The following is a 15,000-nucleotide window of genomic DNA, read 5'->3' on the forward strand; positions in this document are numbered from 1 at the left end:
CAGCGTTCCTGCGCAGGTGTGTGTATGTCAGTGCTCCTGTGCAGGTGTGTGTGCGTGTGTGTGTGTCAGTGTTCCTGTGCAGGTGTGTGTGTGTGTGGTTGTGTGTGTGTCAGTGCTCCTGTGCAGGTGTGTGTGTATGTGTGCCAGCATTCTTGTGCAGGTGTGTGTGTGTGTGTGTGTGTGTGTGTGTGTGTGTGTGTGTGCCAGCATTCTTGTGCAGGTGTGTGTGTGTGTGTGTGTGTGTGTGTGTCAGTGTTCCTGTGCAGGTGTGTGTGTGTGTGTGTGTGTGTGTGTGTGTGTGTGTGTCAGTGTTCCTGTGCAGGTGTGTGTGTGTGTGTCAGTGCTCCTGTGCAGGTGTGTGTGTATGTGTGCCAGCATTCTTGTGCAGGTGTGTGTGTGTGTGTGTGTGTGTGTGTGTCAGTGTTCCTGTGCAGGTGTGTGTGTGTGTGTGTTTGTGAGTGTTCTTGCGCAGGTGGTCTTACCTTTCTCTCCTGGAGCACCTGGCAAGCCAATCCCAGGAATGCCGGGGTCCCCCTTTGCTCCTGGTATCCCAGGTATCCCTGGCTGCCCGGGAGCACCTGGAGCACCTGGTTCCAGCCAAAGACACACAGATGAGCCGCAAAGTGGCCGTTCCTTACTGTGCCCCAGTTCTCTCACAGTACCACTCCTCACACACTGCCCGCCCAACAGAACCGGGAGGTCAGCTGAGCCTCGTACCTGGAGCTCCTGTAAGGCCTGGCTCTCCGCTGGGTCCTGGGGCACCCGAAGCCCCCTTCTCTGACAGTGTCTGACCTGGCTCTCCCTTCACACCTGCAGGCGCAGAGATGGAGCACAGAGTGGGTCTCCCATCCCACAGTGTGCTGCTCAATAACCTGGACAGACAGAACCTTCACTCACCTGGTGCACCTGGCGCTCCTGTCCTGCCACCCACGCCCGGGACACCCTTCTCCCCCGGAGGGCCCTGGGGGCCAAAGCCTGGGGGGCCCTGCGGTCCCCTATCCCCAGGGAGACCGGGACTCCCAGGAAGTCCCGGAGGGCCACGTTCTCCTTTAACGGCAAGTGCCCCCTGCAGGCAGAGAGAGGCAGAGCACTCGCTCTGAAAGATGCCTCTGATTCACACATGTTCTGCCTCTGTCTTACATAGGACCTCTCTGTGAGTAAAAACATGATTTTTTCCTTGATTTCTGTGTCTGTGAGCTCCTCTTACTCTTCAGAGCTGCTGTTTGAGATGAAAAAGCCAGGATACTATTGGTGAAGATCACAGACACTCCGCCTTCCATTGCAGGGAATCAGGGCAGCCCAATATGCAAATCGCGCCCCTCTGAGACTCACAGATGCGCCTTTGGGCCCAGGTGCTCCGGGTGCGCCGTCTCTGCCGGGACTTCCATCCAGCCCTGGCAGGCCAGGGGGTCCCGGGAAGCCCGTGTCCCCCTTCTCGCCCCTGACCCCCTCCACAGCGATGGCATCTCCCGGCTCCCCCTTCTGTCCCGGGAACCCGGGGGCACCCTGAGCTCCAGGCAAACCCTGCAAGCACAGGGACAATCTCTCACTGTGGGGCCGACCCCCTGCAGCTGCACTACGGCACCCAACGGGGGGGGGGGGGGGGGGGGGGCGCTACTGAGAGCACTAAACAGGCAGAGATAATGGAGCAGCATCTCAGACAGGACGTGTGGAGGAACCCTTACCGGTGCCCCAGCCGTCCCCGGCGATCCAGGGAAACCTCGGTCACCTTTGGCCCCAGGTGCACCTGGACTGCCTGCAACACGGGTGAGCGAGACCTCATGCAGTCAGTCTACAACCGCTTTAATGTGACAGTAGAGCACCCCACAGCCCCTCTGTCAGGGGTTCAGTTTCAGGTGAAAGTGGACGAGGTTTTACCTGGGAATCCAGGAGGGCCCGAGGGGCCCGTGGCTCCAGGGACAACGTTGGTGGCAAAACAGTTGATGCAGGTGTCCCCCTTCTCACCTGCAGAACACACAGCAGGTCACATGACTGACAGGAAGCACAGTCAGTGAGCGACACGCTTACACAAGAGCAGGGTGCGTACTGACAGCATTTAACGTTAAACAGGCAGTATACAGACCGTATGCGAAGAGTACAGAGTGCACAGAGAGTGTAGCGTGTGTAGAATACAGAGAGTGTAGAATGAGTAGAGTACAGACAGTGTAGAGTGAGTAGAGTACACTCAGAGTGTAGAGTGAGTAGAGCATAGAGAGTGTAGAGTGAGTAGAGTACACTCAGAGTGTAGAGTGAGTAGAGTACACTCAGAGTGTAGAGTGAGTAGAGCATAGAGAGTGTAGAGTGAGTAGAGTACAGACAGTGTAGAGTGAGTAGAGTACACTCAGAGTGTAGAGTTTGTAGAGTACAGACAGTGTAGAGTGAGTAGAGCATAGAGAGTGTAGAGTGAGTAGAGTACACTCAGAGTGTAGAGTGAGTAGAGCATAGAGAGTGTAGAGTGAGTAGAGTACACTCAGAGTGTAGAGTGAGTAGAGCATAGAGAGTGTAGAGTTTGTAGAGTACAGACAGTGTAGAGTGAGTAGAGTACACTCAGAGTGTAGAGTGAGTAGAGTACACTCAGAGTGTAGAGTGAGTAGAGCATAGAGAGTGTAGAGTGAGTAGAGCATAGAGAGTGTAGAGTGAGTAGAGTACACTCAGAGTGTAGAGTGAGTAGAGCATAGAGAGTGTAGAGTTTGTAGAGTACAGACAGTGTAGAGTGAGTAGAGTACACTCAGAGTGTAGAGTGAGTAGAGTACACTCAGAGTGTAGAGTGAGTAGAGCATAGAGAGTGTAGAGTTTGTAGAGTACAGACAGTGTAGAGTGAGTACACACTGCACCTTTCTGTCCTGTTGCTCCAGGGAATCCTGGGTCTCCCTGTAGGCCAGGCTGCCCAGGGGAGCCTACTCTGCAGGAGGTGGAGGGGCCTGAGAATCCTGGGGGTCCTGGGAGCCCGGGGGGGCCAGGGGCACCAGCCAGTCCCGCTCTGCCTGGGGGCCCAGGGATGGACGCCCCCGGCAGACCTGCATCTCCCTTCTGCCCCCTGTCACCCGGGACACCAGGCTGCCCTGCAAAACCTGCAGACACCCCACCTGCACAGGGCACCAACACAGGCACAGTACTGCACAGGGCAGAAACACAGGCACAGTACTGCACAGGGCAGAAACACAGGCACAAACAGACACAGGGACCGCACCTGCACAGAGCACCAACACAGGCACAAACAGACACAGGCACAGTACTGCACAGGGCACCAACACAGGCACAGTACTGCACAGAGCACCAACACAGGCACAAACAGACACAGGGACCGCACCTGCACAGAGCACCAACACAGGCACAAACAGACACAGGCACAGTACTGCACAGGGCACCAACACAGGCACAGTACTGCACAGGGCAGAAACACAGGCACAGTACTGCACAGGGCAGAAACACAGGCACAAACAGACACAGGGACCGCACCTGCACAGAGCACCAACACAGGCACAAACAGACACAGGCACAGTACTGCACAGGGCACCAACACAGGCACAGTACTGCACAGAGCACCAACACAGGCACAAACAGACACAGGGACCGCACCTGCACAGAGCACCAACACAGGCACAAACAGACACAGGCACAGTACTGCACAGGGCACCAACACAGGCACAGTACTGCACAGGGCAGAAACACAGGCACAAACAGACACAGGCACAGTACTGCACAGAGCACCAACACAGAGCACCAACACAGGCGCTGTACTGCACAGAGCACCAACACAGGCGCTGTACTGCACAGAGCACCAACACAGGCACAAACAGACACAGGCACAGTACTGCACAGAGCACCAACACAGAGCACCAACACAGGCGCTGTACTGCACAGGGCACCAACACAGGCACAAACAGACACAGGCACCTTACTGCACAGAGCACCAACACAGGCGCTGTACTGCACAGAGCACCAACACAGGCACAAACAGACACAGGCACAGTACTGCACAGAGCACCAACACAGAGCACCAACACAGCCACCGTACTGCACAGAGCACCAACACAGGCACAAACAGACACAGGCACCGTACTGCACAGGGCACCAACACAGGCACCGTGCTACACAGGGCAGAATGTCACGTTGACATTAAAGAATGACCTCTGCCCACAAAAAATTCCTGACTAGCTGCTTTGCACTTTGTCATGTGACACAGCTAACCCTGGCCCCCGGGAGGCCACTCACCTGGTGCACCTGGCGCTCCCGCTGACCCAGGTAAACCTAGAGACAAAACGCACAAAAAAACGAATGAAAATCCATATGCAGAAATGTTCGGACCACACTCAGCGAGATCTGAGCTTAGCAAAGAGATCCGCCTTCCACTCGCAAAAAATGTCACATGGTTGTATATGTTGAAATATTAAACAATAAATTTAAGATTTATGAATGCAGTCCATCTGTATTTATCATGGCACCTTTTACAATCACAGTCACACAGACCTCCAGAGTGGAGAGTATACATAACGAATGCTCTGCTACACACCGAGGGCTACAGAAACTTATCAATCAGGCGCACAAATGTTCAGTCACATGTAAATAGTTAAGAAATAAACTTTCACATTGGTTAAGTTTCTTTTAAGGGTGTACTGATTCTTTGTTTCAAGGGTGTCCCTCTATAGAAGGGAAGCTATTATGGAGGACATAGTGCCACCTGTGGCAATGAAAGGGTTAAGGAAGGATGACACTGTGTATACTGCCCTCCCGGCGTACCTTGCGGGCCTCGCTCCCCCTTTGCCCCGGGAGCTCCAGGGTACCCCGGGTCACCTTTGGATCCCACTCCGCCTCCCAGAGCTCCTCCGCCGATCACCTGTGGACGGCCAGGTGACCCTCTCAGCACAGTCTCACAGCACCCCCCACCACTCACCCCCCTCTAATAAAGAGGAGCACCAGCACAACACCCCCTAACCATGTATGTAATAATGTACATAAAATGATAAAGTAAACATACAACATGAATGATTAAATATACATAAGATGTAAATTATGTAAATGTCCACGATCAGGAGGTGCTCTGTGTCTTCTTCCTCGTTCGTTTGAAAGATGAAACAGTGGTAAACAGCTGTGAGGATAAAGAGCTGAGGGGAGAGACTCACCGCGCCAGGGGGCCCAGGGTATCCTCTGTCCCCTTTCTCCCCCTGCGGAGAGGAGCACAGACACAGGCGGGTCACAACAGCGCTCCTTCTGTGGGTGCATTGTGCTGGGGTGCAGGTGAAGCAGCCTTACCCTCTCGCCGTCCCTGCCAGACAGTCCCGGGGCTCCTGGCTCCCCCTTCTGGCCCTGTCAGAGAGGAAAGAGGACAGCACACCTGAGCGCGCCTGCAGGGCGGGGCAGCCTGACGTCTGCACAGGGAACGGGACGCTTACCGGGAATCCTGACGGCCCCGGGTCTCCATCTTTGCCAGGTTTCCCCTGCGGAGAAGAGAGGTGAGCCAATGAGCCATGATTCTACATCCTGTGTGTCACTTCCTGTCAGAATGTCTTAACACCACCTTTCTGACCACAGCGAGTCCAGACCTCAGTTTGAATGAAGACTCACCTAAAATTCCTTGAAATGAAGCCAAATTTTTATCAATGCTCTTCTTTCCATTCAGACTAGACAACAGTAAAAACTCATCACTCTAGGCTATCATGACCTTATAGATGCAGGTATAGGATCCTGATATAGGTACAGGTATAAAGCCAAAACCTCCTGATATAGATATAGATGTAGAGCTGTATGTCTTGACACAGATATTTCACAGATATGAATACAGAGCTATAAGTCTTTATATGGATATAATTATACTGTAAATATAGATGTACAGCTGTATGTCTTGATACAGATATGAATACAGAGCTGTAAGCTGTGCGTCACTCACCCGCTTCCCAGCTTCGCCTGGCTCCCCTTTCTCACCCTTCTGCCCTCCAGAGACACCCTGCGGACACAGCGGGACAGGGTAAGACACAGTGAGACACAGCGAGAGACAGTGAGAGACAGCGAGAGACAGTGAGACACAGCGAGAGACAGTGAGAGACAGTGAGAGACAGTGAGACACAGCGAGAGACAGCGAGACACAGCGAGAGATAGTGAGACACAGCGAGAGACAGTGAGACACAGTGAGAGACAGTGAGACACAGCGAGACACAGTGAGACACAGCGAGACACAGCGAGAGACAGTGAGACACAGTGAGAGACAGTGAGAGACAGTGAGAGACAGCGAGAGACAGTGAGACACAGCGAGAGACAGTGAGACACAGTGAGACACAGTGAGAGACAGTGAGAGACAGTGAGAGACAGCGAGACACAGTGAGACACAGTGAGAGACACAGCGAGAGACAGTGAGACACAGTGAGAGAAAGTGAGACACAGTGACAGACAGTGAGAGACAGTGAGAGACAGTGAGAGACAGCGAGAGACAGTGAGACACAGTGAGACACAGTGAGAGACACAGCGAGAGACAGTGAGACACAGTGAGAGAAAGTGAGACACAGTGACAGACAGTGAGAGACAGTGAGAGACAGTGAGACACAGAGAGACACAGCGAGAGACAGTGAGACACAGCGAGAGATAGTGAGACACAGCGAGAGACAGTGAGACACAGTGAGAGACAGTGAGAGACAGTGAGACACAGTGAGAGACAGTGAGAGACAGTGAGACACAGCGAGAGACAGTGAGAGACAGTGAGAGACAGTGAGACACAGCGAGAGACAGTGAGACACAGTGAGACACAGCGAGAGACAGCGAGAGACAGCGAGAGACAGTGAGACACAGCGAGAGACAGTGAGACACAGTGAGAGACAGTGAGACACAGTGAGACACAGTGAGAGACAGTGAGAGACAGCGAGAGACAGTGAGACACAGTGAGACACAGTGAGAGACAGTGAGACACAGTGAGAGACACAGCGAGAGACAGTGAGACACAGTGAGACACAGTGAGAGACACAGCGAGAGACAGTGAGACACAGTGAGACACAGTGAGACACAGTGAGAGACAGTGAGAGACACAGCGAGAGACAGTGAGACACAGTGAGAGAAAGTGAGACACAGTGACAGACAGTGAGAGACAGTGAGAGACAGTGAGAGACAGTGAGAGACAGCGAGAGACAGTGAGACACAGTGAGACACAGTGAGAGACACAGCGAGACACAGTGAGACACAGTGAGACACAGCGAGACACAGTGAGAGACAGTGAGAGACAGTGAGACACAGCGAGAGACAGTGAGAGACAGTGAGAGACAGTGAGAGACAGCGAGAGACAGTGAGACACAGCGAGAGACAGTGAGACACAGTGAGACACAGCGAGACATGTTGAGAGACAGCAGCACCTGCACGTCTGTGTGTCTGTAGTTTGTGTGCTTGCAAAAGCTACAGCATGAGATTGCATTAAATGCTCATGACACATCACAGCTTTTGTGAGGTCTGTGTTCTAAACGTTATTGTTCATTGCACTAAACCTAAAAGTTTATTCTCAGTAATTTAAATCGATCTAACTGAATTTAGCTCCGTTTTGTAATTTGAATTTTGTAACACAGAAAAAGCTGTAATGTGAAACATTTAAGAGAAAGCTTTGGGATTACTTGCCACTTAATTGTTCAAATTGCCATCCTTGTTAATTAAACAATCTCATGCTGTAGCTTTCGCAATAGTGTACAAACTACAGACAGACCTGCGCTGTTTTGCGAGCATAATCATTTACTCTGTTTATGCATTGGTGTCAATTATTCTGTGAATTATTTGTTTTATTGTTAATCAAGGAGGATAAAGGGGAACAGGTTGAAAGTAATGATAGATTTAAAGGTAAAATTTCAGCCTCCCCTGTTTCCAGCTCACCAGCCGCCACTGATGTGTACAGATATACATAGCACACACATTAATATGTGTATGTATGTAGATATGTGTATGAATACAGGATTTTTCAGTGAGCACAGAAATACTCACTGGAGGTCCAGGTCGGCCCGGCTGTCCAGGGAAGCCAGGTGGTCCCTGATCACCCTAGAACAAAATCACACAATCACAATAAGCATCACCATGGCTACAATACTGCAGGTCACAGTCACATGACCCTCCTGAAACCCCCAGCCCGCCATAGCGTGTCCTTACTGTGTCACTGAGCCATAGCGGGAGAAGCATGTTCACCGACAGTTGTGTTCATGGAAAGATGTGTTCATATACAGGTATGTTCTCGGACAGGTATGCTGAATCTCTCTTTTGACAGATCTGGACTCATAATGTGTTACCATTGTATGTGATGGTCTCTCTGCTTTATATGATTACTCATAATATTATTTTGGTAATGTCTCTTGTTGTATTTTATATAAATATGCTGTATATTGTGCTGAAATGCTTTTAGGGTCAGAAGCTATCTGACACCCTCTAGTGGCTGCTGTAGATAAAATTAAAAAACGTTAATTTCAAGTGCTGCCATCTAGTGGCACATAGTGAGCACATCTGGTTTGCGGGTTGTAGAGAGTAAAACAGAAAGGTGTCGTGTCTTATTTTCCGTACCTTATCCCCTCTCTGCACCTCATAGTCCGACGGCCTCTGCTGCTCGCTGATCAGTCCTGGGGGACCAGGTGGCCCTGGCAGGCCAGATAAACCCTGCACACACACAACTTTAATGAGACACTGCACCATCTCCGTGCTCCCCTGGACCTCCTCTCTGCACTGTGACTGGCACTGTGACTGGCACTGTCTCTCTGCACTGTGACTGGCACTGTGACTGGCACTGTCTCTCTGCTCTCTGACTGGGACTGTGACTGGCACTGTCTCTCTGCTCTCTGACTGGGACTGCCTCTCTGCACTGTGACTGGCACTGTGGCTGGCACTGTGACTGGCACTGCCTCTCTGCACTGTGACTGGCACTGTGACTGGCACTGTCTCTCTGCTCTCTGACTGGGACTGTGACCGGCACTGCCTCTCTGCACTGTGACCAGCACTGTGACTAGCACTGCCTCTGTGTTCATCCTACCTTTTCTCCCTTTGGTCCTTGGAAGTTCAGGCCCATATTCCCCTGTAGAGAGAGAGAAAGACGATTCACAGAGCTGTGAGCTGCAGTTAAACCATTAAACACGCAGCTAGACAGACTGAAGCAGGATAAAGATTTATTGGTTGAGTGAAAGTCAGAATGTAAATAGATAAAATGATGACATAAATGATGGATGACTGATGACAGGTGGATTTAGCAATCTTACCTTGGGTCCAGGTGGACCAGGGGGTCCGGGTTCCCCCTGAAAAACAAAGAAAGGATCAGGAGTGTAGAGAATGCAGATGGCACCCTTAAAATCCTGATGCTTCCCTCTCAGACAAAGATGAGTCTTAGGGTGCTTTCACACTAGACCTTTTGGCGCGGACCCGAGTCCGCTTGAGCCGTTAGTTTGGTTCGTTTTGTAGATGTGAACGCTGTTTTCCAAATTTGGGTACGCACCAGGGACCGTACCCGAGTCCTCCAGAAAACAGGGGTTTGGGGTAAGGTTCACCTGAACTCCAGAGCGGTTTGCATTTGGTGTGAAAGCTATCCGATCTAAAACCAGGAAGTAAAACTCCCTTTTGCATCGTTGCCTAGCGACATTGGTAAATAAAAGCTGCACGTTCCTTACGTGTTGATGATGTAAATGGGCCAGGGTTCGCAACCACAAAATGTAATGTGAAAGGAGACCAGCGGGGGCAGGGGGAGGGGGGAATAATTGCACTCGAGTTCGGACCAGCAAAACGGACCAAGTGTGAAAACAGCCTTAATTGACTGTACGAGCCTCTAAAGGTACTATACTTTATGGTGCATCTGTTTCGTCTGGCCGCGCTCTGGCTACGAATACTGTATGAGCAATGAAGCCTCACATATGGAGACACACAGGGGTCTCCTAAAAGAGTGTGGAGGGACAGATTACCTCATAGCCTGGGTGGCCTGGGGGGCCAACCGGACCCGTTAATCCCTGAGGGCCAGGCAGTCCCTGGGAGACACAGTGGTCATCAATGCAAGCACTCAACAAATACACAAGAGATGGCTTACGCATTGATACAATTACTGTCATTCTGTGACATATTACACAAGATCTCACAATTCAGTAGTTTTACTGACTAATACAGTAGTATTACTAGCTGATTCAGTAGTTTACTGGCTGATTCAGTGGGCTGCTACTCACAGATTCAGCAGAGTATTCCTGGCTGATTCAGTGGGCTGTTACTCACAGATTCAGCAGAGTATTCCTGGCTGATTCAGTGGGCTGTTACTCACAGATTCAGCAGAGTATTCCTGGCTGATTCAGTGGGCTGTTACTCACAGATTCAGCAGAGTATTCCTGGCTGATTCAGTGGGCTGTTACTCACAGATTCAGCAGAGTATTCCTGGCTGATTCAGTGTTAGTAGCACATTCACAGTGAGCAGCCAGAATCTGGGCTCTCCTGTTTCAGCTGCAAACCTGGACATTTAGTTTCCAAGGTCACATGATCTGGATCTCTGAACTCAAACCCTGAATGCAGTGACTGCAGCCCCACAGAGGTCACAGACAGCCCCACAGAGGTCACAGACAGCCCCACAGAGGTCACAGACAGCCCCAGAACTTACGGGAGAGCCCGGTCCGCCTGGCACACCTGAATCTCCTTTCAGTCCATATGGGCCAGAAGCCAAAATCTCGCCCGGCTCTCCCTAGAAACAGCATCAAGTCACAACAGGTATTGCATTTGCGTTGGTGAGGCTGTGAAGCCATGTGCCGCTGCTGATTTCAGAGTGGACACTACACTACACCGCTGGCCAGACTCTGCTAAGAGCTGGAGCAGCTAGGACGCTGTGTTCAGCATTTTTAGCATTTTAACATTTATAAACGGAACATATGCTCAATGAATTTGCTTGCATTTTGCTATGGAGCTGCTATAATAAGCAGCACAGTATCTGTTAAACACAGACGCTTGCTGCTGCGTACACTGAAGCTGTAAAAATGTCAAAAACAGACAGGTGCCTCACTAACACAGGAGCACATGAACCCAGAGTCAGCACTCAGTACACATTCCTCTTATATTCAAAGAAAAACACTTGCCTTCTGGCCCGGGAGACCTGGAGGACCCTAAAGAAAGTATTTTTCAGGTCAGTTTAAGATGAAGAAATCACAGTGAAAATGTTCAAAATTACTTCAAAATTAAAATTAAACCGGTCAGCTTGGAATTTTTATCAATTATCAAGACAGCATACTCACCTGTACAAATAGAGCAAACAGGTAAAACAAGGATGATGCAGTTACTCAGAACTATATATTTCCATGCATCTTCTGAAGAACAGCCCCAGTGTCTTTCTTATGAATAACACTCACAGTCAAAAAACTGACTCAGCAGTCAGCGTTAATAGCAGAGCTGTGAAGACCAGTGTTTGCACTGACCTGCACCTTGGTCTCTCAGTGTGTGATGGTCAGCAGTGGGTCTCTCAGTGTGTGATGGTCAGCGTTGAGTCTCTCAGTGTGTGATGGTCAGCAGTGGGTCTCTCAGTGTGTGATGGTCAGCGTTGAGTCTCTCAGTGTGTGATGGTCAGCGTTGAGTCTCTCAGTGTGTGATGGTCAGCGCTGAGTCTCTCAGTGTGTGATGGTCAGCAGTGGGTCTCTCAGTGTGTGATGGTCAGCGTTGGGTCTCTCAGTGTGTGATGGTCAGCAGTGGGTCTCTCAGTGTGTGATGGTCAGCGTTGAGTCTCTCAGTGTGTGATGGTCAGCAGTGGGTCTCTCAGTGTGTGATGGTCAGCAGTGGGTATCTCAGTGTGTGATAGTCAGCAGTGGGCCAGTCAGTGTGTGATGGTCAGAAGGGGGCCTCTCAGAGGGGTTGTGAAGGGAGACTCCAGCAGAAGGTCAGAGCACTGCAACAGACTCACTCACCAAAATGCCTGGGACCCCAGGAAAGCCAGAGATTCCAGCCAATCCACGATCTCCCTGTGAGGACACACAACACACATACAGGACTTAATGAATGACAATCTCCCTGCAAACACACACAACACACACACAGGACTTAATGAATGAAAATCTCCCTGCAAAAACACACAACACACACACAGGACTTAATGAATGACAATCTCCCTGCAAACACACACAACACACACACAGTGCTCAGTGAATGAACACAAAACACTATCACTCAGGGTATCCAGCATTCTTCAGATGAGCAATCGCTCTGCATGTGCATGCCAGTCCGCCATCTTCGCAAGCTCTTGGGGATATTTTTGCTATGGAGTTTATGAAGTGAGGTTCCTCACAGGAAGTGTTCACATAGGGGAAAATAAAGGCTTCATGAACGCTTCAGCAACCCGTCATGAACCAACCACACTGGGTGGAGCTATCACATGTCATCAGCAACTCAGTGATTGGAACAGAATCTTCCTCTTTCAAAGAGATCTGATTGGTTCAGTGAGTCAGAGAGCCCCTCCCCTCCTGCACCCTCTCACAGACGGCACAGCCAGACCGCACAGCTGGGGGGTCTGACACTGGCATACTGGCACTGTGTCTCACTGCCCTGCGGTCCCCTGAGCAACGACACTGCACCCCAAAAACATGGCAAACAGCAAACTGTAGCCATCAGGAGCCAGAGAGCTTCAGCATTAAACATCCTGAATCGACAGAGACAGCAAAACACAAGCGCGTAGACACGCTGCATTCAGACTGATTAAACCAGCAGTGGCGTTTCGGCGGGACGCTGAACGGGACGCTCTCTCCCTGGCCCCTAGCATGCTCAGGGGAGATCACTGAACGCCGCACCGAACGCCACACTGAATGCCGTGCTGAACGAAACGCTTCAGGAGGAGCTACTGAGGGCTGTAAAGGTGCAGGTCTGTGTGTTCAGGTCTGTATGTTCAGCACTGTGTGTTCAGGTCTCTGTGTGCAGACTGTGTGTGCAGACTGCATCAGTGAGAAGCTTTTGGTTGGACCAGATCCACACACACCTTTGTGCCGTTGCATCCTGGGAGTCAGCACTGTGTGTGCAGACTGTGTGTTCAGCACTGTGGGTTCAGGTCTGTGTGTTCAGGTCTGTGTGTGCAGACTGTGTGTTCAGGTCTGTGTGTTCAGGTCTGTATGTTCAGCACTGTGTGTTCAGCACTGTGTGTTCAGGTCTGTGTGTGCAGACTGTGTGTGCAGACTGCATCAGTGAGAAGCTTTTGGTTGGACCAGATCCACACACACCTTTGTGCCGTTGCATCCTGGGAGTCCCCTGGGCCCTGGTGGCCCATCCTGCCCTGGTTGACCCTGCAAAGACACAAACAGGGAAATCAGGCTGGGGACATGCCCACCCAGGAGCACGCCCACACAGGGGCACGCCCACCCAGGAGCACGCCCACACAGGGGCACGCCCACCCAGGAGCACGCCCACACAGGGGCACGCCCACCCAGGAGCACGCCCACACAGGGGCACGCCCACCCAGGAGCACGCCCACACAGGGGCACGCCCACACTGGGGCACGCCCACACTGGGGCACGCCCACCCAGGAGCACGGCCACACTGGGGCACGCCCACCCAGGTGTCACGCCCACCCAGGAGCACGCCCACCCAGGTGTCACGCCCATCCTGGTGACATGCCCAACAGAGTGACTTGCTGAGGTAGGAGAACATTTGCACTGTACTGCAATTTAAACTGCACACCTCTTACTGTCTGTACAAAGTGCACTAAAACCTAACAGTCTGCATACACTGCGCTTACCTCACCACTGCTACACTGTGATAGGCTAATGTGGTAAATGATGTAATGTGGGCGGGGCCATGAGGGGGTGTGGAATCTTGGGAGGAATGGAGGATGGTGGGTACAGAGACAGCGTGAGACACAGTTGGGGGGAAGAGGGGGGGGTGATATGCAGACGGATGCATACCAAAAGAGGGAGTAAAGCACAGAGTTTATGGCCGCCCATGCCCCACTGCCCCCCCGCCCCACCTCCGGCTGCCCCAGAAACTCACCGGGATCCCTGGGGTACCTGGAAATCCAGGCAGTCCTGTGGGTCCCTAAAAAACAGCATGACCCAGCAGCTCAGAAACACGAGACTCTCTCATACTCACCACACTCCACAGCACTCACAATCCCAGAAGCGTCACAGTTCTCTCAGTAATACAGATACAGAGAAAGCACTATTTCACTGGTATGGTAGTAGGTTCCCTCTTCAACAGCTATATTTCTAATCACAGCTAAAGCAAATTATAGGTGAATTTGGTTATCATGCTAAAAATCCACTGGGAAATAACATAAAAAATCCTACAATGTAATCCTCACACGGACTCCAACAGTTCAGTCACAGTGTAGCCCTTATGAGAGATGAGGGCGACATCACTTCCTGTGGGCGGGGTTTATCCACATGGCTCAGATGTTAATGCATGGCTTGTAGTGGGGACTTATGTTGTCAGACAAGGTTTGGGAGAATAATGGGGGAGTCAAACACAGGACTGCCATCACATCAGTGTAACACTAGGGTTGATACATCAGTGGTGATACACCAGTGTGTAATGGAGCAAGGAAGTTCAGAAATACCATTTTTTTCATACATATTTCCCATATTTGTGAGTGTGGGTCAGCCCGCGGGTCAGAACCTTCCTCAGATACTCACTCTGATTCCTTTTGGGCCGGGCTGACCTTGGAGACCATCATTGCCCTGCCAGAGAACAAGCACAGGTCAGTCTCACTGTTACCATAGCAACCACCACTAATGCAAACTCGACACCAGTATTTTACAATCGCAAACCATCCACGTCCAGTTGCTGTGGGAACCCAGTCACAGCGCAGACATCCCTGCAGAGCAGTGCATTACCTGCTCTGGCACATTGATGCAGTTCTGTCCTCTAGAGGGCGCTGTGCCTCGCTACACTGCGCATGCTGTGGAGAGAGGCGTCCCCTACCTTCTCCCCCCTGGGCCCCAAGGGCCCCTCAGGGCCTGGGAATCCCGGCACGCCCGGCTGGCCCGGCAGCCCCGGAGGACCTCTCTCACCCTGCAAAACAGAACCCAAACTGAGCTGAGCCAACTCAACATGGAAGCAAGACACAGA

General features: G+C 51.4%; 1 protein-coding gene across 1 annotated transcript in view; it reads right to left on the reverse strand.

Moving 5' to 3' along the window:
- LOC118774057 (collagen alpha-5(IV) chain-like) overlaps window positions 1–15,000 on the reverse strand; it is a 42,144-nt gene that overhangs the window by 13,679 nt on the left and 13,465 nt on the right. The window contains exons 3-27 of the mRNA XM_036523171.1: window positions 14,854–14,943; window positions 14,565–14,609; window positions 13,924–13,968; window positions 13,158–13,220; window positions 11,859–11,912; window positions 11,040–11,066; window positions 10,571–10,651; window positions 9,894–9,956; window positions 9,201–9,236; window positions 8,978–9,019; window positions 8,515–8,607; window positions 7,948–8,001; window positions 5,888–5,944; window positions 5,394–5,438; window positions 5,254–5,307; window positions 5,124–5,165; window positions 4,741–4,837; window positions 4,216–4,251; window positions 2,835–3,086; window positions 1,879–1,965; window positions 1,686–1,756; window positions 1,333–1,524; window positions 898–1,066; window positions 718–810; window positions 483–587 (exon numbers count right to left, since the gene is read on the reverse strand). Coding sequence (XP_036379064.1) covers window positions 483–587; window positions 718–810; window positions 898–1,066; window positions 1,333–1,524; window positions 1,686–1,756; window positions 1,879–1,965; window positions 2,835–3,086; window positions 4,216–4,251; window positions 4,741–4,837; window positions 5,124–5,165; window positions 5,254–5,307; window positions 5,394–5,438; window positions 5,888–5,944; window positions 7,948–8,001; window positions 8,515–8,607; window positions 8,978–9,019; window positions 9,201–9,236; window positions 9,894–9,956; window positions 10,571–10,651; window positions 11,040–11,066; window positions 11,859–11,912; window positions 13,158–13,220; window positions 13,924–13,968; window positions 14,565–14,609; window positions 14,854–14,943 — 1,993 coding nt within the window. The remainder of the gene's footprint in view (window positions 1–482; window positions 588–717; window positions 811–897; window positions 1,067–1,332; window positions 1,525–1,685; window positions 1,757–1,878; window positions 1,966–2,834; window positions 3,087–4,215; window positions 4,252–4,740; window positions 4,838–5,123; window positions 5,166–5,253; window positions 5,308–5,393; window positions 5,439–5,887; window positions 5,945–7,947; window positions 8,002–8,514; window positions 8,608–8,977; window positions 9,020–9,200; window positions 9,237–9,893; window positions 9,957–10,570; window positions 10,652–11,039; window positions 11,067–11,858; window positions 11,913–13,157; window positions 13,221–13,923; window positions 13,969–14,564; window positions 14,610–14,853; window positions 14,944–15,000) is intronic.

This window comes from Megalops cyprinoides, chromosome 3 (assembly GCF_013368585.1).
Source record: "Megalops cyprinoides isolate fMegCyp1 chromosome 3, fMegCyp1.pri, whole genome shotgun sequence".
Classification (NCBI taxonomy): domain Eukaryota; kingdom Metazoa; phylum Chordata; class Actinopteri; order Elopiformes; family Megalopidae; genus Megalops; species Megalops cyprinoides.